At 47.4% G+C, this 21,877-nt stretch overlaps 3 protein-coding genes across 10 annotated transcripts; 2 read left to right on the top strand and 1 right to left on the bottom strand.

Annotated features, from left to right (window-relative positions):
* Window positions 1-43: 43 nt before the first annotated feature.
* LOC143370109 (putative chitinase 10) lies at window positions 44-13,391 on the top strand. The gene is made up of 28 exons (XM_076814751.1): window positions 44-135; window positions 1,601-1,920; window positions 2,056-2,312; window positions 2,400-2,453; window positions 2,541-3,157; window positions 3,229-3,414; window positions 3,488-3,632; window positions 3,698-4,057; window positions 4,140-4,630; window positions 4,693-4,921; window positions 4,995-5,183; window positions 5,259-5,568; window positions 5,641-5,879; window positions 6,483-6,868; window positions 7,261-7,596; window positions 7,675-7,843; window positions 7,911-8,122; window positions 8,212-8,548; window positions 8,624-9,028; window positions 9,107-9,403; window positions 9,470-9,681; window positions 9,755-10,033; window positions 10,130-10,315; window positions 10,393-10,681; window positions 10,747-11,540; window positions 11,614-12,090; window positions 12,239-12,364; window positions 12,442-13,391. The coding sequence occupies exons 2-28, from the start codon at window positions 1,601-1,603 to the stop codon at window positions 12,598-12,600; spliced, it is 8,061 nt and encodes a 2,686-aa protein (XP_076670866.1). The 5' UTR covers window positions 44-135; the 3' UTR covers window positions 12,601-13,391.
* LOC143370113 (solute carrier family 2, facilitated glucose transporter member 3) lies at window positions 13,356-20,191 on the top strand. Of its 7 annotated transcripts, XR_013085561.1 has the most exons (11): window positions 14,430-14,469; window positions 14,780-14,806; window positions 16,304-16,377; window positions 17,029-17,136; window positions 17,210-17,483; window positions 17,567-17,860; window positions 17,933-18,339; window positions 18,437-18,708; window positions 18,781-18,893; window positions 19,391-19,540; window positions 19,641-20,191. XR_013085561.1 is itself a non-coding variant. In XM_076814760.1 (10 exons), exons 1-9 carry the CDS (start codon window positions 14,445-14,447, stop codon window positions 18,878-18,880), a joined length of 1,581 nt encoding a protein of 526 aa, XP_076670875.1. In that variant the 5' UTR covers window positions 14,430-14,444; the 3' UTR covers window positions 18,881-18,893; window positions 19,641-20,191. The 7 variants fall into 7 exon arrangements, 6 of the variants coding, with proteins under 6 accessions (XP_076670876.1, XP_076670877.1, XP_076670875.1 ...); XM_076814760.1 differs by lacking the exon at window positions 19,391-19,540; XM_076814762.1 differs by lacking the exons at window positions 14,780-14,806; window positions 19,391-19,540; window positions 19,641-20,191 and adding an exon at window positions 13,660-13,765 and having other exon boundaries at window positions 14,423-14,469; window positions 18,781-19,230.
* Window positions 19,197-21,852, bottom strand: LOC143370116 (solute carrier family 25 member 35). 2 transcript variants are annotated; one of them, XM_076814773.1, is made up of 5 exons: window positions 21,582-21,852; window positions 20,246-20,627; window positions 19,780-19,998; window positions 19,596-19,710; window positions 19,197-19,527 (listed from the first exon to the last, which is right to left on the bottom strand). In XM_076814773.1, exons 1-5 carry the CDS (start codon window positions 21,614-21,616, stop codon window positions 19,334-19,336), a joined length of 945 nt encoding a protein of 314 aa, XP_076670888.1. In that variant the 5' UTR covers window positions 21,617-21,852; the 3' UTR covers window positions 19,197-19,333. The 2 variants fall into 2 exon arrangements, with proteins under 2 accessions (XP_076670888.1, XP_076670887.1); XM_076814772.1 differs by having other exon boundaries at window positions 19,596-19,998; window positions 21,582-21,851.
* Window positions 21,853-21,877: the final 25 nt, after the last annotated feature.

The following is a 21,877-nucleotide window of genomic DNA, read 5'->3' as shown; positions in this document are numbered from 1 at the left end:
TCCGCAGGGGCCCATTGCGACTTCTCAATCATCGGTCAGTGCAGTACGATCAGGTGCTATTGACGGTTCGGTGGATCGACGTCTCCTGGGCACGCTATTTTCGGGAACGCCCGTCCGCTTCTAACTCGGGGCAAGGTTCGTTCTCTTACCATACAGACGCATTCTCTACCCCGGTTGCCATCCCCGTTACCATTTTCTCGCTTATTCCGTAGATATCCGTCTAACGATTATACGGCGATCAGCGTTTGTACTTGAAGATGTTCGTCGGCGAACAGCCGACCCCCTCAGCCTCCGCGATTACCGCCTCGTTAACCGGAACCGAGAGATCGTATCCTTCCGTTGCGCGCGCCCGAGACTGATTGCCGTTCGGACTCATTTGTCGGAGATAAGATGCGAAAATAAAGGCCAATGCGATGGTCAGCGAGCAGCTCGATCATCGGTAGCTCGGGCGTTAAGATAACGTCGCGACTGCTTGCGATTTTAATTGCTGGATTTAATTGAGCGACTCGCGGTATCTGTGAAATGTCGTTGCAGTCGTCCGTGCCATTCAAAGTTATTATCGGAGGAAGCAGCCGACGGGGGGGACTGGCAAACGTCGTCCTCTGCCGTGACCGGTCACTTCCACCTACGGGCTTTGCATTTTTAATGCCTCAACGCCACCGACCGAGGATTTAAGTACACCGCGTGGCCTTTGTCCTCGAGTGAATCAGCGCACGGGGGCCGCATAAATTTCAATTTCGCGGCTAATGTATCGCCTATTGTCCCATCGCGAGGAAGACGGATTTCAGTCGAAGTAGGTACGCGAATGGCAAGGTCGACGAAATCGTCGGGGTCTAAACGAATTCCAGAGGAATCTCTTGTCGGCACACGAAACCGGCGAAAAGCCGATTTTTCTCGCCGTTCTCTTTCCTCCGCTTCTGGGCTCCTCTCGGGTCGCGGACAGTTTACTTTGCGACGAATAAAAGGAATTCGCCAATGGGCCTGTCAACAGCGAGCGATTTAGCCGCGAGACGAGTGGAAGCCGCTTAACTGCTATTTTAAATGCTTGGGAGACATCCGACACTCCCCGGGACCATTGGTAGCCCCCTAGGTCGCCGAGTGTCCGAGAGACTTTTGTCTTGGTCCCAAGGGGCTAAGAATAGGTCAACAAAGAAGTACGTTGTTGTTGCCGCGGTGTCGGCCGTTTTTCAAGCAACGGCGCAAACCTGGTCATTATTGTGATTGAACTTGGCCGGGCCCAATTATCGGGAGGCCGAGGTTCTTGTCATGCCGAGCACACCTTGTTCCATATTTTTCTTTTCCGGTCTCGATGCACGCGCGTTTCGAGTGCAGGACAGGTTTGGTGGGTCGCGTGCACGAACGCATACGGACACGCATAGGCGAATCCACGCGATCCGGCCGACCGGCAGGCCGGAGTCCTACCGAGAAAATTAATCACCCGTGTATTTGACACCCCCTGTCAGCCGTTACCATTTAATCCCCCGTCGAACGTTTGTACTTGTCGTCGCTACTCATTGTCACGTTCCATTCGGACCGTCGCGGACCTTTTAGAGCTGTATGATTTATGGCGTATCACGACTCCAGCGCTGATTGTTTGCAGATGATTCCCTGGCTCGTTTTGATTCTGGGGGGCCTGGCGGCCGCTGGGCCCTCGTATCGAGTATCCATTCACGAGCTGCTGCCGCCGCCGCCGCCGTGGCAACCGAATCAGAGGGAGGTGGACGCAGAGGTGATCGGCGTGCCAGCCTTTCAAAGGGGTGCTGTCGAGAGCCCGCCGACCATCGAGAATTCGCTGGAGGACCCCGTCACCCACGAGGAATACGGCTCGCAAAGATACCCGCTGCGGGACGCGGTCGAGGCGTTGCCCGCGAATGCGATCGATCCCCAAGGTGGCAGCCTACCTCTGCAGGATATCAGAGAGTCAGTGGCCTTAGGGGATATCGTCGGAGCATGCCACGAACCCAACGCTCTCGGCGCGAACGTTGGGCGCGTAGAATGGCCCGACTCGTTGATTAACATGTCTGGTACGTGACTGATAATTGTAACGTTTCGTAGGCCTGACGGACGGGTGCCCTTAAGGGATGCAGTGGAGCACCGCGAGACTCCTTTCCTCAGCGGGATCGACCATGAATCGATTTGGATCGAGCCCCTGGCTCCACCGACCCTGACGCGCACGCAGCAGATCGTTGATCCGAAAGTGATATGCCACTTGGATTCTGGCGCTGTCCACAGGATAGAGCCGTTCTCGCTCTTCCCTCAGGCAGTCCCCGACCACAAATGCTCCCACTTAATATACGCAGCGACCACTCTGGGTATACACTCGGTTATTTATTCGATGCGCACAGAAACCGCGGTCTGACGCGCTGGACGTTGTAACCCGCGATCTTCTTCGCTTGCAGATCCCGAGGGCTTGGTCATCGCTTCGAGGGACCGCGAGTACGACGAGATTAAGGGTAAACCGATCGAGCGTTTATCAATGCGAAGTATAAGAAACTAATAAAGTCGGGAGTCCCGTTAATTTATTCGAACAATTCGAACAGGTGGATACAAGGCGGTAACGGGACACCGATCCAGGGACCCAGCGTTGCGAGTGCTCGTTTCGATCGCAGCACCTAATAGAGGGAAACTGTTCTCCGAGGTGACCAAAAATCACTGCACCCTCCATTGCGAGAAGCTGGCCAAATCTATACTGAGCTTCCTGGAGGATCACGATTTCGATGGCGTTGAAATCGATTGGGAGAGCTCGTCGGAGCACTCGAACGACTTGAAGCTCTTGCTGAAGGCCATCAGAAGATCTCTCGTCGGTCGCGAGTATATCCTAGCCGTGGCGCAGAGACCAGAGGATCCAGTGGATCAGGAGGTCACCTCCATTGCCGATCTCCTGCTCCTACGAGCGTGGCGAGAGGTTCCGCCGTTGAGGAGGGAGAAACTGGCCCTTCACCCAGCACCCTTGAAATACGTTGTTCGAACAACGAGCAAATGGATCGATCGAATCCCACGCGAGCACAGGTCGAAGGTCGTCCTTGGCCTGCCGATCTTCGGGCAGGGCTACACCCTCAAGTTTGGAAACTTCACCGACGTTGGAGCGCCTGTCATCGGACCAGGAACCGACGATTCTTATGCTAATCAGAAAAACGGCAGGATAGCCTATTACGAAGTAAAGATCGGTAGTCTGTAATTCTAGAGACTATTCCTTTTATCGTCATTTCACACGCTAATTCGTTTAAGATCTGCGAGAAACTGGAGGACGACTCGTGGATCTCTGGCAGGGACGAGGAGGGCCCTTATGTAAAACGCGGAGATCAATGGATCGGTTACGAGGATCCTCTATCGGTGAAGATAAAGGTGGCTTTCGTGCGATCCACAGGACTCGGCGGCGTGTCCCTGTGGTCCCTCGATCTGGACGATTTTCAGGTACGCGCGTAACTCTTGACTCGTCGCTAATTTGTCCTTCCAATCTGTTACAGCTAGTATCTTGCACTTTCAGGGCATCTGCGGAAATCCTTGGCCGATGCTGAACGCTGCGACTGAATCGATAGGATTCTATGACGAAACGCTGCTGAAGAAGTGCTCCACCGACGGGCTCCTCAACGACCAGAACAGCTGCTCTGGATTCTATTCCTGTCACGAAGGTACGCAAGGCGCATCATAGCCCAGGTGTACGCTCGGTTACGGAGTGTTCTCGTCTGTTCTTTAGGTATACAGTATCACGGCGATTGCGGTTATGGAAGGTATTTCGACTCCGTCAATGGACGTTGCGCGAAAGCCACTCCAGGCGCCTGTAAACCCCGCCAAAATGATCGAGCCCAGGAGGATGGATCACCGTCAGATTTGCGAGAAGACCAGCAACTGCAGCATTTGGAGATCTCCATGGACACGGCGCCACGAGTGGTTTGCTACCTGACCTCCTGGTCTCTGTACCGCAAAGATGATGGAATGTTCGTCCCTGAGCGGCTGGACTCGCGTTTGTGCACGGACGTAATTTACGCCTTCGCTGGGCTGAACCCGGACACGTTGCTCCTTCAAGCGTTCGACCCCTGGGCCGACATAGAAAACAGTAATTGCATCGAGTTCCTTGTCCTTATTATCTTCGGTGGGTCAGAACCTAGTAGAGACTCGATCTTCTAATTTTTTTACAGACCTCTACGAACGAATAACGATGATCAAGGGGCCGAGGGTGCTACTGGCCATCGGAGGCTGGACTGACAGCACCGGGGATAAATATTCTCGGCTGATAAGCAGCGGAGCTGCTCGTCGGAAATTCATCGCGTCCACCATAAACTTTTTAAAGAAGCACAACTTTGATGGACTCTCCGTCGAGTGGAACTATCCAAAGTGTTGGCAGAGCGACTGCAGAAAAGGTCCAGATTCCGACAAGCCCAACTTCACCAAGCTGATACAAGAGTTGAAGGACGAGTTCGACCAGCAGGAGCCTAAGCTCGCGTTGGCTGTCGCGCTGTCGGGGTACAGGGAAGTCATCGACAGGGCGTACGAGGTGCAGGCGATCTCTAAAACGGTGGAATTCATGTCTGTCATGACGTACGATTATCATGGTGCCTGGGAGTCCAGGACGGGACACCTGTCGCCACTGTTTGGCACTCCTGGCGAGAGCCACCCGTATTACAACGTCGTAAGTTTTGATAGACGCGATGATGATCGATTTTGATCAATTAATCGTTGATACTCTTTCAGAACTCCACGCTGGAGTACCTCGTTCAATTAGGCGCAGAAAAGTCCAAGCTTCTGATGGGTATTCCTCTTTACGGGCAAGCTTACCGATTGTCCAGCGACAGTCTGACGAGTCCTGGCGACCCTGCGACGGGTCCTGGAACTCCGGGAGAATTCACCAGGCAGCCTGGTATGCTAGCGTACTATGAGATTTGCGACAGGCTCAAGAACAAAGGCTGGAAACATGGATCAGGTGAAGAATCGTGGGAGGATTCGTGGCGTCTGCGTTCTGTCTTAATGACTTCATCTTAAATACTACTTTTCAGGGCCAAGCGCTTACTACAAGGACCAGTGGGTGGGCTACGATACTGCAGAGAGCGTTTTCGCGAAGGGAGAACACATATTGCAAAGTGGTTACGGAGGAGCCACGTTGTGGACCGTAGACCTGGACGATTTCTTGAATCGTTGCTGCTCGGAATCGTTCCCCCTGCTGAAGAGCATAAACCGGGCGTTGGGTCAGCGTACTACCCATTATTCGACCTATAAGTTTTCCGCTACAGAAGAACCAAATTGTGTATTCTCTTCTGCAGGACGTTTGAAGACTAAGCCAACCGAGGATTGCCTCCGCCCAGCGGAACCAGTCACACCGCAGCCTCCGACGCTGACGACTCACAGCGACGCGGCAGCAGAGAGTTCCGGATCCACTACACCGATTACGAAACCAACCGGGTGGCCGGCCTGGTCCGAGAAACCGAGCACGACGACTCCGACAACTACGTGGCCAAGTTGGACGTGGACTCCGAAGCCGACTAAGCAGCCAGAGTCAACGACGAAGAGCAGCACCACGTTATCTTGGACCGAGCCGTCGAGCAGCGTCTCCTGGACTTGGACCTCAACGAAGTATAGCGCTATCTTGCAATGCGCCGTTTCGAATCACCAAATATACATCTGATTCGTTATTCAAACTCGTAGACCGCCCACCGTGGAGCCCAGCGTAGAGATCACGGAAGGTACAGAGAAACCGACGGACTCCTCGAGACCAGGGGCACCGTGCGCGACTGGGGAGTACGTCGCGGACCCTGACAACTGCGGTAGCTACTTCAGATGCGTGCTCGGAGAATTGAAGCGCGAACAATGCGCGCCTGGGTTGCACTGGGATGCGAGACGAGGCATCTGCGACTGGCCAGCAGCGGCGAAATGCCAAGCAACTGGTAAGGACTGGATTCTTATCGGATGCATCGATCCAACAGATTTGTTCGCTACCAGTGGAAACAAAGGAGACACTCTTCTGTCGGGAAGATGCAGCCAGGGAGGTAGATTGTTGCGTACCCTCTGTAGAATGTGAATTAAGCAGCGATTGAGATGCGCGCGCGTAACAAGTTACGCAAACTCAGCTGTATGGCATTTTTTTAAACGCATGTCAATAGATGAGGGATCGGTCTGTTGGCAATGGCATAAACCTGTTTACGGTGTGGCTAACAGCGAGCATGTTCACTCCTGCGCACATTTTTCCGTCGGTTTTGTAACCACCGCCTCCAAGCAAAGATTGTGCCGAGGCATCTTGCCTCTGTAAGTCATTCAGTTTGCTTAAGATTGTCAGGGCTTCAGGCTGCTCCTTGGCATCTTCCTGGAAAATGACACCGCTTTATCTCCTTTGCGCGAGTCTCCTTCTAATTTCGATCGATACTGCGCTACCGCAGGTGTACAAAATCTCCCGACGGTACAATATAAGTAAATCGATGGCTGTTAGACGAAGAGACTAACGATCTGCAGAATAAATCGTGTTGAAGCGTCTTGATCTTTTGCTTGGTCAGATTCAGCGACTCACAGGCCACCAGGGACCACCACCGCGAGTACTTCCACTACTACTGGAAGCACCACATCTAAGAAGCCGACTACATCCTTCAGCTGGTCCTCTTCTCCGCTCACCACGCGACAGCCGTCCACTCAGAAACCGATTACCACAGAGCGCCCCATTCAGAGGCCTGGGAAAAGCTGCGAGCACGGCCAGTACTACCCCTATCCGAATTCGTGCACGAATTTCCTGGTCTGCGTGAACGGTGACCTGATCTCGCAGCAATGTGGCCCGGGGTTGAACTGGAACAAGGAGAGGAACATGTGCGACTGGGCTTTCAAGAACCCTTGCAACGACACGCCCATCAAGAGCGCCTCGCTGGTTGCTGCCGACGGAAAGTCCAGCGTGAGTAGCAGCTCTCGTTTGTCTTCTACTGAGTGCCAGCGCGTCCATAAAAATAGGCGATCTTTAGGAATTAATTAAAGGAAAACTACCACAGATAATTTAATGAGACTTTTTGCATTTTATTAAAGATATCTTAAGCTATAGAAATATATTTTTTGTTTTATAATTAATCATTGCAAACGGTACTGGAGAGTCGTTCCATCTATAGAGGTCGAGCCTCTGCGCTCCCTACAAAATGTCTCTGTAGAAGCTAAAATAATCGGAATTTTTTCATGAAAATTTAACAGTACATTCTTGAGAATATGTACTTTCGAACAATGTTTAAAAAAAAAATCTATTTTTTCAACCCCTCTAACCGGAATGACCCCTTAACTGTCCGTTGCTTTGTCCAGCCATGCATTCCCGGAAGCTACTCCGGCGTCCCCGGGGACTGCGAAAGCTACCAGGCTTGCCTGTGGGGTCGTCACGAGGTGTTCCACTGCGCTCCAGGGCTGCATTTCAATAAACAGACTCGAATTTGCGACTGGCCGGCTCGCGCTAATTGCCAGGATGACTCTGACTCGACCGAGGACCTGGACCCTCCGACGTCGAGCAGACCGATCGACAAGCCAGTCACTTGGAGCACAGAGAAACCCTGGGAACCTTCCAGCACCACTCAAGCCACGACCACCCTCTCGCCAGCGGTGATAAATCCTGACGAAGTTTCTCCTCTTTCTGGATATTACAAAGTAAAACCGTTTGTCGTTATCCGAGCACTTCATAGACATCAGGTTTCCCCATAATGATGTACGTTCTTTAATTGTCAGGTGGTGTGTTACTTCACGAACTGGGCCTGGTACCGGCGAGGCATCGGCCGCTATCTCCCTGAAAATATCGACCACACTTTGTGCACGCATATCGTCTACGGATTTGCCGTCCTAGATTATTCGGAGCTCACTATCAAGGCCCACGATTCTTGGGCAGATTACGATAACCGTACGGATCGCTTACCCCGTTGCATCGATCATTATCTCTTTATTAACTGCAGATTTCCTTCGAACAGGCTTCTACGAACGCGTTGTCGCTTACAAGAAGCGAGGGCTGAAGGTGCTGCTCGCTCTAGGAGGCTGGAACGACTCTGCTGGGGACAAATACAGTCGCCTGGTGAACAATCCTGCCGCCAGGAGCAAGTTCATCTCTCACGCTGTTCAATTTCTGGAGAAGTACGACTTCGATGGTCTGGATTTGGACTGGGAGTATCCTGTTTGCTGGCAAGTAAGTGATACCTTCATAATTCTCATGACCTGCAGACGTATCAATTTCCCTTGAGACGTTGCTAGAACGAGTTCGCATAACTTCTGCAGGTCGACTGCAACAAAGGTCCACCCTCGGACAAACAGGCCTTCGCAGACTTGCTGAGGGAGCTGAGCGACGTGCTGAAGCCGAAAGGATTGCTGCTGAGTGCCGCGGTTTCGCCCAGCAAGCAAGTAATCGACAAGGGCTACGACGTGCCAGCGCTGGCCAAGTATTTGGACTGGATCGCGGTGATGACTTACGATTTCCATGGTCAGTGGGACAAGAAGACTGGCCACGTGGCACCGCTCTATTCCCACCCAGATGACGATTACTATTACTTCAACGCCAACTACTCGATTAATTACTGGATAGCGAAGGGTGCTCCACGTCGCAATATCGTTATGGGTATACATCTTTCTGCTATGAATCGTTTCAACTCCAAAGCTTATTGACCATCCGCATCACTTGTCGCGAAATCAGGAATGCCGCTGTATGGGCAATCGTTCTCAATAAACGAGCCAAGCAAGGGGACAGGGCTGAACGCTCCCGCCAGTGCCGGACAGGCTGGGGAATTCACCAGAGCTGCTGGATTCTTGGCCTACTACGAGATCTGCGACAGGATACGGACCCGTGGCTGGACCGTGGTTCAGGACCCGGAGCATAGAATGGGACCGTACGCTTACAAAGGCAACCAATGGGTCAGCTTCGACGATGCGGAAATGATTGAACGGAAAGCTGAGTTCGTCAGAGACATGGGCCTGGGCGGTGGGATGGTTTGGGCCTTGGATCTCGACGATTTCCGTGGACGTTGCGGCGACGAGCCTCATCCCTTGATGCACGCCCTTCAGAGGGTGCTGGCTGCGACTCCGGACGAAGGGGACGAACGTAAAGATCAGACTTTGCTCCTTTCATCATTCTTCTTCTTCGCTATTCGAGATAATGGAACTTCCTTTTAATTTACAGCCGTGAGACCATCGATAAGCGAAGAGGATTTGGAGCCGAGCACGGTGACAGTGGCACCCACTACTGTAGGCGTGCCTGTTTCATCGACAACTTCGAATGATCAGGTGGAACTTGACGACGAGTACAAAGTGATATGCTACTTCACGAATTGGGCCTGGTATCGACAAGAGGGAGGGAAATTCTTGCCGGAGGACATAGACGTCGACCTGTGCACCCACGTTCTCTACGGTTTCGCTGTACTCGATGGATCCCAGCTGACGATCAAATCGCACGATCCATGGGCCGACATAGACAACAGTAAATAAGCGAACTGATTTCTTGTACCCAGTTTTGTAGCTTCGTACTATCGTTCGTTACTTTTAGAATTCTACGAAAGAATAGCGGCGTTGAAGTCGAAGGGGATAAAGGTGTTGATGGCAATCGGGGGTTGGAACGACTCCGCCGGTGACAAATACAGTCGACTGTCGAATTCACCGTCGGCGAGGCGAAGGTTCATCGAGAACGTCATACAGTTTATAGAAAAGTATGATTTCCAGGGCCTGGACTTGGACTGGGAGTACCCAGTATGCTGGCAGGTAACGAAAGAGGATTCACTTCGTACTTGGACCAGTATTCTCCAATGAGCGTCCGCTGACCCGTGAATTTCAGGTGGATTGCAACAAGGGGCCGGCTTCAGACAAAGAAGCCTTTGCCAATTTGGTGAAGGAGTTGAGCGATGCGTTTAAGCCGCGAGGTTTGCTGCTATCCTCGGCGGTTTCGCCGAGCAAACGAGTCATCGACGCCGGCTACGACGTCCCGACCCTGGCCAAGTATTTAGATTGGATATCCGTCATGACTTACGATTACCACGGCCAGTGGGATAAGAAAACCGGTCACGTAGCGCCCCTGTACCATTTGCCTGGCGACTGGGAGCCAACCTTTAACGCGGTACGTGTTTAAAAGTCACGATTAACCGCGCAGTCGCTCTTCGTCTCGATCAAATGCTACGTTCGTACGATAGGATCCGTCGTAATCGTTTTACAGAACTTCTCGATTCACTACTGGATGGAGAAGGGTGCCCCAGCAAAGAAACTCGTAATGGGTGCGCCCATGTACGGGCAGTCCTTTTCTTTGGCGGAGAGAAGTCAAAGAGGGTTGAACGCGCCAACTTACGGCGGAGGTGAAGCTGGGGAAGCGACCAGAGCTAGAGGTTTCTTATCCTATTACGAAGTAAGATCCTTTTGCCCTATCAGCGAGCAATTTCTTTAGACCTTTGTCCACGATTCTCCGCATTCTCATTCCTACAGATATGCGAAAGGACCCTGAAGAAGGGCTGGACCGTGATCCAAGACAAGGAGAGACGCATCGGCCCGTACGCTTACAGCGGCGACCAGTGGGTCAGCTTCGACGACGCGCAGCAAATCAAGCTGAAAGCAGAGCTAATAAAAGACCTCGATCTAGCCGGCGGTATGATCTGGGCTCTAGATTTAGACGATTTCAAGAACAGATGCGACTGCGAGCCGAGCCCACTGCTGAGGACCATGAACAGGGTCCTCAGAAATTATCCCGAAGGCCCATTGTGCCCAGTAGCAAACGGTGAATATTTAATAGACAGCTTTCTATCGCAGGGAATCATGAATTTCTCGATGTTCTCAAATTAGAATACACAACGATCGACCTGGGCGAGTCCACCACGGAATCGACCACTACCCAGCAACCCAGTTGGGAACCCACGACGTCCCCGCGACCGACATACTTGCCCCCAACTTCCACATCCACCGATTCGACCACGGACATCGACGACGACGACACCGTTGAAATAGAAGCTGGTGATCCACCACCGCTGGGAGCCTCGCCCGAGGACTGCACTGGCCGCTTATTCGTTCCCCACAAGAGAGATTGTTCCAAGTACTTCTTATGCAACTTTGGCAGGCTAAGCGAGCACTCGTGCCCGCCTGGTCTTTACTGGAACGAGGACCGTTGCGACTGGCCAGAGAATACTAAGTGCAAGGACTCCCAGAAACAGACGAACAAGCTTCTCCCTCTGATCGCTGCGAAGCAAAGGGACCAAAAGAAAGTCGTTTGCTACCTAATGAAATGGGCGCGGACACGCCCGAGGGCAGGGAGATTCTTGCCGGAGGACATCGAGCTGGAGGGGTGCACGCATATCGTTTACGGGCTCGCCAAGCTGGACCCGGAACGACTAACGATACAGAATCGCCAGCGTAGCAGGCAGAAGGAGTTTCTCGATAGGATAGCCGACATCAAGAGCCGAACAGGCTTGAAAGTTCTGCTCGGTTTGGGCGGCTGGGAGGAGTCCAAGGATGACAAATACAGTACGATCGCGCACAACTTGTTAGAGCGGCAGAGATTTGCACGCCACGCTTCTCAGTACCTCGAGAGTCATGGATTCGACGGACTTGATCTTATTTGGGAGTACCCAGTGTGCTGGCAGGTAACTACATTGCGCGCAATGATAAGTGCATATCTAGTAGACCCCGAGGAACATGTTTGATTGTGCCTTGCAGGTCGATTGCAACCGGGGGCCACCGAGCGACAAGGAAGCCTTCGCTCTGCTGTTGCAGGAACTGAGTGCAGCGTTCAGGCCCAAAGGTTTGCTCCTCACAGCCGCCGTTTCGGCGGGCAAAGAAGTCGTCGACGCGGCTTACGACGTCCCCGCGTTGGTCAAGTATCTCGACTGGATCGGTGTGATGAGTTACGACTATCACGGTTTCTGGGATGGCAGAACCGGACACGTAGCTCCCCTTTACCGCAATCCAAACAAAGGAACGAATCACATGAACGTCAACTTCTCAATGATCTACTGGCTGGAGCAAGGTGTGCCATCCAGCAAGCTCCTGATGGGTGTGCCAGCTTATGGGCAAAGCTTCACGCTATCGAGGAAGCCGCAGGCAGGGGAGACGCCTGGCTTCAACGTGGAGGCTTCTGGACCTGGTCGTCCAGGAGAATTCACGAAATCGGCTGGCATCCTCGCCTATTACGAGGTAGGAGATTTATGGACAGAGGCGCGTGATTATGCAACAGCCACAGAAGGGAATAAATCAGGATAAAAAGGAGTCCGACTTACATCACTATTGCAAATCAGATTACCAAAGTTGCTTGCTTACAAGTTTCCTTTATTTGCCCTCCTAGATATGCGACAACGTGAAGAACAAAGGATGGTCCGCGAGGAAAGATCCGAAAGGCTTGGTCGGGCCCTACGCTTCTAAAGGCGATCAGTGGGTCAGTTACGACGACGTGTCCAGTGTGACGCAGAAGGTAATGTGCACTTCGCGAGCACGACTTTCATTTGCGAGCGCATGATTATTAACGAAGGGTGCGCGCGTTTCTCCTAGGTCGAATTAATAAACGATCTGAATCTCGGCGGCGCGATGATGTGGTCCTTGGATCTGGATGATTTCAAGGACCGTTGCGGTTGCGGCAAGTATCCTCTATTGACAGCACTGAGCCAAGGGGTCAGAGGAAAACGGGACCCGAGGATGGACTGTACTTGAGGGATACTCCTGCCTCGAGGAAAACGCGCGAACGATTCACCGGACGACAATTCATCGACGCTGCGTTCCACTTTCACGGATCTCGATAAATCTCGGATCGCTGAAGAAAGTATCAGCTAGTGCGAACGCGAAACGAATCCGCTTCAAGGTGAAAATTCCGACGCGCCGACTTGCGTTCCATCGTTACAGTTTTATCTAATTCACGGAAATGCGAGTAACGCGATGGACTAGGCTTCTTCCAAGTGATTTGTAACGCCCGAACGGCGTTGCTCACCTCGCGTTCGAACTTAGGAGACGCGCACGTCTATCGCGGTGATGGACGCCATTTACATTTTTCCTCATCTCTTTCGCGAATAATCGTAATCATTAATTACGTAATGGGGCATTGCAGATATCGAACCGAGAGATAAAACACTTATCCAATAGTTCGATTCATGATGCTACCCAGCAGCTATATTACGCAAGACGCGCATAACATTCCTCCAAGTTCATCTCGGCAGAAACGGGGGGGAAAAAAAGGAGAAAAGAATAGATAAGAAACTGTACACTGCTGAATGCATCGAGCGTGGTGCGCGAAGGAAAATTTTCACGAATAAATAAAGCCATTGGGAAAACTCTTCCGGGTGACGCAGATAGAGAAAACGAAACATATCGCGTCCCCTGAGAAGACATTTCGATCGATCTTGTAAATCTATTGTACGTTTCGCGAGGATAACTACACGCACGATTTTCGATATATTTGTACTTCGCGAGTATACGATTATAAATACATGACATTACAACAAGAGAAAGATGGGGATTATTGGTTTCTTCTTCGTGGAAATAGTACGGCAGAACGCGAGTCAAAGATGTGAAATAAAAGCTTCCCGTTTGAACCATCTTTTTCAGAAACGTTGCTTAATTTTAGTAAACATATAATTCTGCCAATCCCATCGAGTAGCGAAAATTTTTGTACCGAAACTGTTTTTTTTTTTCGTATGATTTTTTCCGCAAAAGTAAACGCTCAAGGATAGAATTAATTAGACAAGTAAATAAGCGCGTGGCGAGTTAGAGTGGGGACCACGGTTATTCGTTTGCGCTATTGCAAACAGTCCTGCGCAGGTAGCGTGACGGCGTGGTTGTCTCTGTGCGCTCTGGGACCCGACACACATCGCGCAAGTAAAATGTAAGTGAGAAACACTTTCCCTGAACGATACTGTAACCAAACAATTGAATCCGATAGTATGTGCATTTAAAATCGGGAATCGTGACAAGGAACATTGGAAAAAAATTCATAGCCTCGTCATAGTTGAGATGCGTTACAAAAACATGGAGGTTTTAATATCGAAAAACTTTATTTTTCTATTTTTCCGGCGACTCTAATTAGTTTATACAAAATTTAGAAATGGCCTAGAATGAAAGAAAAAGGACAAAGGTAATATTGTGGCGAATGTTTAGTATTGTGTATTTCTAAATAATGAAGTTGGAATTTCGACCGTGAATTTTTTTAAAAAATTTAAAACATGATTTCGGCGCACAGTTTCGGTCGATTAAAAGAATAAAAGCTAATTTGCAAATATAAGAAGTATCATCTTCATTGTGTATTTCTGTTGATAATGTAATGCGTAATGTAATTAATGGTCATTGGCGGCTGAAGATGTTGAATTTATCGAAAACCGGTGTTAAGGTCGATCGATAAATTTCGATAGTCGATGCGCATCCATTGCTAACGCATGCATGCAAATGTTGCAAACGCAAGTGACGTTAATGGCAGCGGCGTGAATAAGACTCTTTATTTAGTATAAGTACCGTGACACTGCTCAAAGAATTCTTATTTGTGCAGATTGCAGTGCACGCATCGATAAATGGCAGGCATGTTCGACTACAAGGGTACGTAAAAGGAAGCAAATTGATTGAACGGTAACACATCGATATGCGTTATCTTCTCTTACCTTTCCATAGGTGTCGAGTTACTTTCATAAATTACACGTTACAGTCGCGTTAAGCTTGTCAGGAATCATTTAATGGCGTGACATGACACTGGGCAAATAATTTATACGTGCATATGTACATTTTCCGAATCCCTCAACGATGCACCGTCAGCTTTTTGCGATTATAATGATACCCTGAAATTGGAATCTCGCGTGCACGTGCACGGCTATCGCGTGAACTAGCTTTCGAATCTCATTCTTCTTCGCAGTTCCGCCTGTCGGTATGGTGCGATCAGGTATTCGTAATCTCCCGTGTTTTCATTCTAAAAGAACGTTACCCTCTGCGTTACAGACTACCTACTTATCGAGTCAACGTAACCCATCCATTAAAAACAGAAAACGCGAATTACACTTCGTAAGAATTTGGCTATACAATTCGGAAGATGTCGTTCCTACATCGAGAATAAAAAGCGTTCCTCGAATATGTAGCTGGCGCCCACGCTTGCACACATAGTTCAAGGCTTTCCATCTTGCGATTATAATTTACGGAAGTATATACGATATGCAGCGAGCGATAGACGAAGTAGAATCCTAGAATCATACAGTCTATTGAAATTGAAACATTTCCAAGCGAAGTTACGTTACGACGAAGACAAACCATCACACCCTTCGCAACCTGAACAAGGGCGTCCGTAGACTTTTTTCCAGAAGGGAGCAACTTTGAGGTGATGGTGAAAAAAAATATAGTAATGAAAAAACGAGTAGCCCGCTTGCTTTTTTGAACTCATTTTGCACTGCCAATTTAATTAAAAATTTAAATCCAAAATTTAGAAATATTCACTTTTTAGTTTATACTTAATAAATATCAGTTTTTAAAAATAAGCGATGTTTTCTCAAAAGCCAAGGGAATGAATGCTTCTTTTCAGATCTAAATTTATAATCAGTCACGTGTAAAAAGTAGATACGTTGATCCTCCGCGTGAGAACGAAACGGTGACTGTTATCTTCCGCAGAGGTGTTCGAACCGATCGATATCAGTCGTATCGGTCTCTTTAACAATAGCAGGCAAAATTCATTTTTGCAACATTCCAGCTCCTGCAGAAGTTATTCGATTAGTATTCAATGGATTCCAGGAGAGTTTTAAAGTCCCAGGGAGCTGTAAAGTGCGCTAATACCAGCCACTACGTAATGCTTTCTACGGAAAAGGTGATTCAATTAAGAGCACACGGTTGCGTCGAAAATATACGTGTTTGTCTCGACTGTATACGTGCGTGTATTTTTCGGTCGTTCACTTTGCACAAATAGAATCGTGTTGCATCGTAGTCGGAAGATATCTTCTCTGTGACTGCGTGAATGAGAGTCGCGAGTTTCGCCCGCCCAAATTTTTTCGAGGATCATCATAAAACAAAGGCAACTGCCGTTACTTCTAGTGCATTATTTACCATTGTGACGTCGCGTCAGCGACACGTGCTGTACGCGAAGCATGGCGTTAGGTAACATTTGTCAAGTTTTTTTTGTCGCAGTGCTAGTGTCGTCTATATACCATTCAGTTCGCTGTTTATTCGTAGCGATGTTCGTTCGAGTAGCATATAGGTATACATTCCGTACAGCGGGAATTTGTAAACATGGTTTCACAGATATGGTTATGTGACCTACACGCACTTGTTAGATCAAGATATGCCTAAATCGAAAGCTCGTATACTTTGTGCGTTAATATTACGTTTGCAACCAGAGGATAGCGTGTCTTTCATTCCGCATGAAGTATCGAAGTTCCAGGATAATTCGTCATTACAGATAGTCATGCTGCCGTGCTCACGGACGCTGAACGACCGCGTCAATCTACCTCTAACGACCGCGATGAAAGAACGGTGGGTACAGTTCAACGCTTAACTTGAAACTACTAACATTCGTTGTGTATCTGCACGTTCGTTGGAGAGGTTTGCGAGCACCATTGACGAATCTCGTAATTGCAATTCACTGCAAAGTATCTGTATAAAGTAATGGAAAGTCCCGATGCCAAAAAGCAATGGATTTCTCATTCAAGCAGCTCTCGTCTGTAGCCCCTGTGTATTGAAATTAAGTCGAAATGATATATTACTTATCATCACTTTATCAGAACATTCCCGTATTGTGCTGTGTACATAATACACGAACTGCTCGCTTAATGCACTTCAGCGCATATTGGTAAAGGAGGGATTATAGTCTTAGTAAATGTTCAACTGACTCTCCAGGATCGCGTGGTTTCTTCACGGCTTTTTTTTTCCTGTTCGTGATGTAGTTGCACTCGGTATGAATGACTGAAGCATAAACAAACGTAGCGGTGATAAGTGTGGAGTTGATAAGTGTAGAGTTGATAAGCATTCCGATGTGATAAACACAGAGGAAGTTTTTTTTCTTATTTAGTTTCAGTCTATATTAAAAGACCGATTTCACATTTATATTATAAACACACTTTTAATTTATAATTGTGCCTCATAGATGACTATAAAAAGACATGTAGTAACATTATGTTTTCACAGGCGCCAGGTGGATGGACCATTACGTTGCTCCTAGCGGGCATCACTTGCTGCCTAGGGTCAGCGGTACCGGCAGGATTTAACATAGGAGTACTGAATAATGTGGACCATGTTAGTACCGCTCCCTATTTATATTCTGCACGCTGTCTTAAGTCTAATAAATTCATGTACATGCAAATTTCAGCTAATAAGAAATTTCTGCAATGACAGTATGAGGGAAAGATACGACGTGGATATTTCCGAATATAATTTACAACTACTCTGGTCGGCCGTCGTGTCAGTTTTTCTTATTGGCGGCGTGACCGGGTCGTTTATCTCTAGTTGGCTAGCAGACAGATATGGGAGGAAGGGAGCGCTATGCTTTGGAAACATATGTGGCATCTCGGGTGCTGCAATGTTTCTCTTAGTGCGTAAATTAAATTCAATCGAACTGCTTTTAGCAGGTCGATTAGTTGTAGGTAAGATTCCATTTACATACTACATGGTAGCTGCTCGGGTCAAACTTATATTAAGAGTAATATGTTTTGTTTTTATTTTTCAGGTCTCTCTGGAGGTTTCGCGACATCCATAGTACCGATGTATCTGACAGAAATAGCACCTCTAAGATTAAGGGGTGCAGTCGGGGTGTTGTGCCAACTAGGACTTACTGGCGGAGTGTTTTTCGGTCAAGTTGCAGGACTCGAAACAGTTCTGGGAACTGAGGATGCCTGGCAATACATGTTAGGAGCATTCGTTCCACTATGTGTATTTGCGTTGGTAGTTACAAGTATTACTTTACCGGAAAGCCCTACATATCTGTTTATAATGAAGGAGCAAAAGCAAAGAGCCTTGAATGGTTAGTAGCGACTAGTATTTTGTCGGTAAACAGTATGGTCGTGTGATAGTAATAATTGTTTCAATGTTACAGAACTCTGTAGGATACGTAACATGGACATAATGCTTTTGCAAGTAGAAATTGCTAGCTTGCAGCAGGAACTCGAATCAAGAACGATATCCAAGCCTTTGAATCTGAAACATATATTGAAAGATCCAAGTTTAAAGCTCCCCGTCTTTTTAGTTTGTTTGCTACAATTTGGACAGCAAATGAGCGGCATAAATGTGGTTTTTTACTATTCGAACACAATATTTCTCCAAGCTGGGCTCGGCAGGACCGGATCACAATATGCCACCCTTGGGACTGGCGTGGCAAACATTGCTATGGCTCTTGTTTCTGTGCCAGTGATGTCATCTTTCAACAGGAGGGGCGTCCTACTCACTAGCACGTATTTATGTTTCGGATGTTTGATAGCTCTATGTTCCTCCATTTTATTTATTGTAAGTAAAAGTCAACGTAATACCCAACGAAACATAACGGGTGGCAGAATTAAAGATATCACGTGACATGTACCAACAATTATCTTCACTTTTACAGAATGCATTATCGTCTATGCCGATTGTGTGTACAGCACTTGTACTAGCCTATGTGATATTTTATGGAATCGGCCTTGGGCCGATACCATACTTCATTGGATCTGAATTGTTCGACGTCGGGCCTAGGCCAACAGCCATGGCGCTTGGTAGCGTCTTCAATTGGGGTGGAAACTTTCTAGTGGGGATGTTGTTTCCGACAGTGGAAAGTATTATAGGCCCATACACCTTTTTAATATTTGCTGGAGCCCTTTTAAGTATGGGACAGATTGTTAGGTACGTGATACCCAATTGAATAATGACAATTCTAATCACGCTCGTGCTCTAATGTTACATTTATGCGTTCAGGATATACTTACCAGAGACTAGAGGAAAGAATACAATGGACGTGGCGGCATCCATAAGTCAAGGCTTCAAATCTAGGCCGCATTCCAGAACAGCCATTTAAGTTTACGAAATTGGTATTAATAAACTCTTCTATCACATTTTTTTATATATAGATAGATCTATTTGAAATTTTTAAATTATACAGTTTTATATAAATATTCGTTTCGTTAAATAATTCATATGGCTCAGGGTAAACAAAGAGAAACTACGTATAGATCAATTTGTAAATGCTTGTAACTTGTATAGTTCGTTGCTAAGTTGTTTAAACATTAGGAAAGTAGCAGTAATGTATCGATAAATCGTGCAATGTTGACGGCATTGCATTATTTTTTATTAGCTTATTAATTGTGTAATTAATGAATCACAGAACACGTCACTGCCTTGTAAGAAATTAAAATTTATTCTTTCTTACTTTATGGTACGTTACACTTTGGTTTGATTGACATTTATAAAATATTCGTTTTCTACAATGGATAGTTGACCAAACGCAGAGACGTTTGATCAGAGATTAACGTTAATTTCGAATCCTATCGTATAACTGTTCTAATTTCTCATAAAATACCAAACACAGCACAGTGTGCGGCGCAATTCTCATCCACGTTGGAAATATTCCTTTATACAAACCGGTCAGTCCTTCGGTTCGGAATATCTTGACGGTAGCGTCTAGGAGGCCATTGTACAACGAACCTTTTCCGCCCGTATCCGTCCCTGTATTTCCATGGTAAAATTATTAGTATAACGCGCCAAGAACCATCATTGAATTAAGGCAGACCTACCTTGATTGTATATTCTTGTTGCTAAAACATCGAATGGTTGTATAGTGAGTGCCACGCAACTTCCGCCGATCAAAGACGCCATGAAAGTCAGAAGTATCGGCTGATTTGGAAACACCTGGGAGAAAGCAAGTACATACCTCTCGATTGACGATTCTCTTGCTGCGATGTTGATTGAGATACTCACTTGTAACGAGCGCAGCCAGTCCGCGACCATACCAAAGGCAGTCAGTTGCGTTGCAGATCCGACGAAAAGGCGTGGAATGTTAGCGTGCCAACCGCGATACAGGGCAGCTATTCCACCTTCTCTCCACAAAGCCTTAAATGCGCTCCACGAATTCAAGTGATTGTGCTGATAGCCAACGGCTATGTTTTGCGCCGATTGTGATTGTAATTGCGTCTTCACCTGTTACAAATGAAGAAACAGATTGGTATAATGTTGAGACTTTAACGATGTGTCTTTACACATTTACATATCGATATATATATATTGTACAGTATTCCATTGTTAATACCGCGTAGGACTCTTGTACACTTCTCTTTGATTGCTCATGCCTGAAGAGACGAAGGTATTAAACGAATAATTGGAATCAAAACAACGATTCGTACGTTCAACGAGTAGCACACGCAGAAACGTAGAAAGGAGAATTTACCATGTAGAACGGGCTACCGAGAACAGCTCCTATGCACCCAGCCGTTCCAGTTACCATTATAGTCTTGAACACGGCGGTGTTCCCTTCGTCGTTCGTAATCAGCTCATACTTTTTGGCTGTGTTGTAGATGCCTAGCCGTATTCCATTGAGCACCACTTGAAAGTAAAGGGCTGGCACGATACCCGCTTGCAAAGCAAGAACGCCTTCATGCTTCGCTATCAAGTAAGCCGCGTGTAAAGTGTTCTTGTATATTCTTTTGTACGTATTCCGCGTCTCCAGTTCCCCTTGCAGTTGCAAGCGTACTTTTACCACGTCAATTGGATTTGTAAAAAATCCAGCCCCCACCGCCGCCAACCCTCCAATTACAAACTCAGTACCCGGACTGGAAGCAGAGAAAAACAATGGCCGAAAAATTAGTCACTAACTTTTAAATGTTCTATCTACGCAATCGTATAGTAACACCAGTGGATGCGATAGCTACGACAATTATATCAATGTAAAAAAACGGTGATCTCCTTTGATAGACTATTTGAAATTGAGCGCGGGAAAGTAACGACGTTAAACCGGAAATGACACAATGCGAATCGGTCTGAACTTCACTTTAGTGGACATTTAAATGTTTCATGGACCAGTTACATGAGAAATATTATGAAATTAATCGTGTTAGAATCTTGTAAACTGTATTCGTTATGAGAAATTATTCGCGCGACGAAAACGAACGAGGCAAAATGGCAGGTAATTCTGTTATTAAAATGCGTTTAAATGCTAATTCCCATAAATTACTCAAATCGTGGAATCATTAGTTATGTACATTGCATACTTTGTACAGTAAAAATGAATAATGTGTCTCTATAAGTAGCGCACGTTCCGTGTACTTGAATAATAATTTCAAAGTCAGAAATAGTTCTGCAGTTGCTTCCGGAATAAGTCAAAGATGTTTCGGCACATTTAGGATTCATACGTTATTTTTAACTGATTTGAAATAGGCGTTTAAACAAATGAACAAATTGAGACATATCGTATATATATATATGCTTATCAAATGTAATACTTAGGTCATCGCTGGTCGGCCGCTGGCTGTCGTAACTGCAGCACAGAACAGCGATAACCGAAACATTCGCGAAAATCCCCAATCGTTAAAGCAATAATGCTCTAGCCACTGAAATATAGACCTGAATCGAGACGAGACATCATTGACCAGCCGGTACAGTCACAAGTATCGTTGCGTAACTACTTGACGCGGTGCGTGCGTGTACGTATAGGGACAACATTTTGATGAAGATCAACTGAGACTACAGTCCATTAGAAACGCATGGTCAACGATGAAAAGGCTCACGGTCTGTCGTTGATCGCGCTCGGCGCTGCTGTCATTTCCCATACGCGAGAATTAGATGTTCATGTACGCGCGTTTGCGCGATTACTGAAAACTGATTTCCATCGAGTCACTTAGTCGGGTCATGCAGCGCCGATACCGTTTCTGTTTATAACATTACTGATCTCATTACTTCCGTATTCAGCCACTTTACATCATTCCCTACGCTCGCACGAGATAACTATATATTTTTGTGTATTTGACGTTTCAAGGTCATGCTTAACAAAGTAGGATTTTAATAGATATTTAACAGAAACGGA

This window comes from Andrena cerasifolii, chromosome 6, assembly GCF_050908995.1.
Source record: "Andrena cerasifolii isolate SP2316 chromosome 6, iyAndCera1_principal, whole genome shotgun sequence".
NCBI classification, from domain to species: Eukaryota; Metazoa; Arthropoda; class Insecta; order Hymenoptera; family Andrenidae; genus Andrena; species Andrena cerasifolii.
Note: the sequence above shows the minus strand (reverse complement) of the source record. Positions and strands in the feature narration are given on the sequence as shown.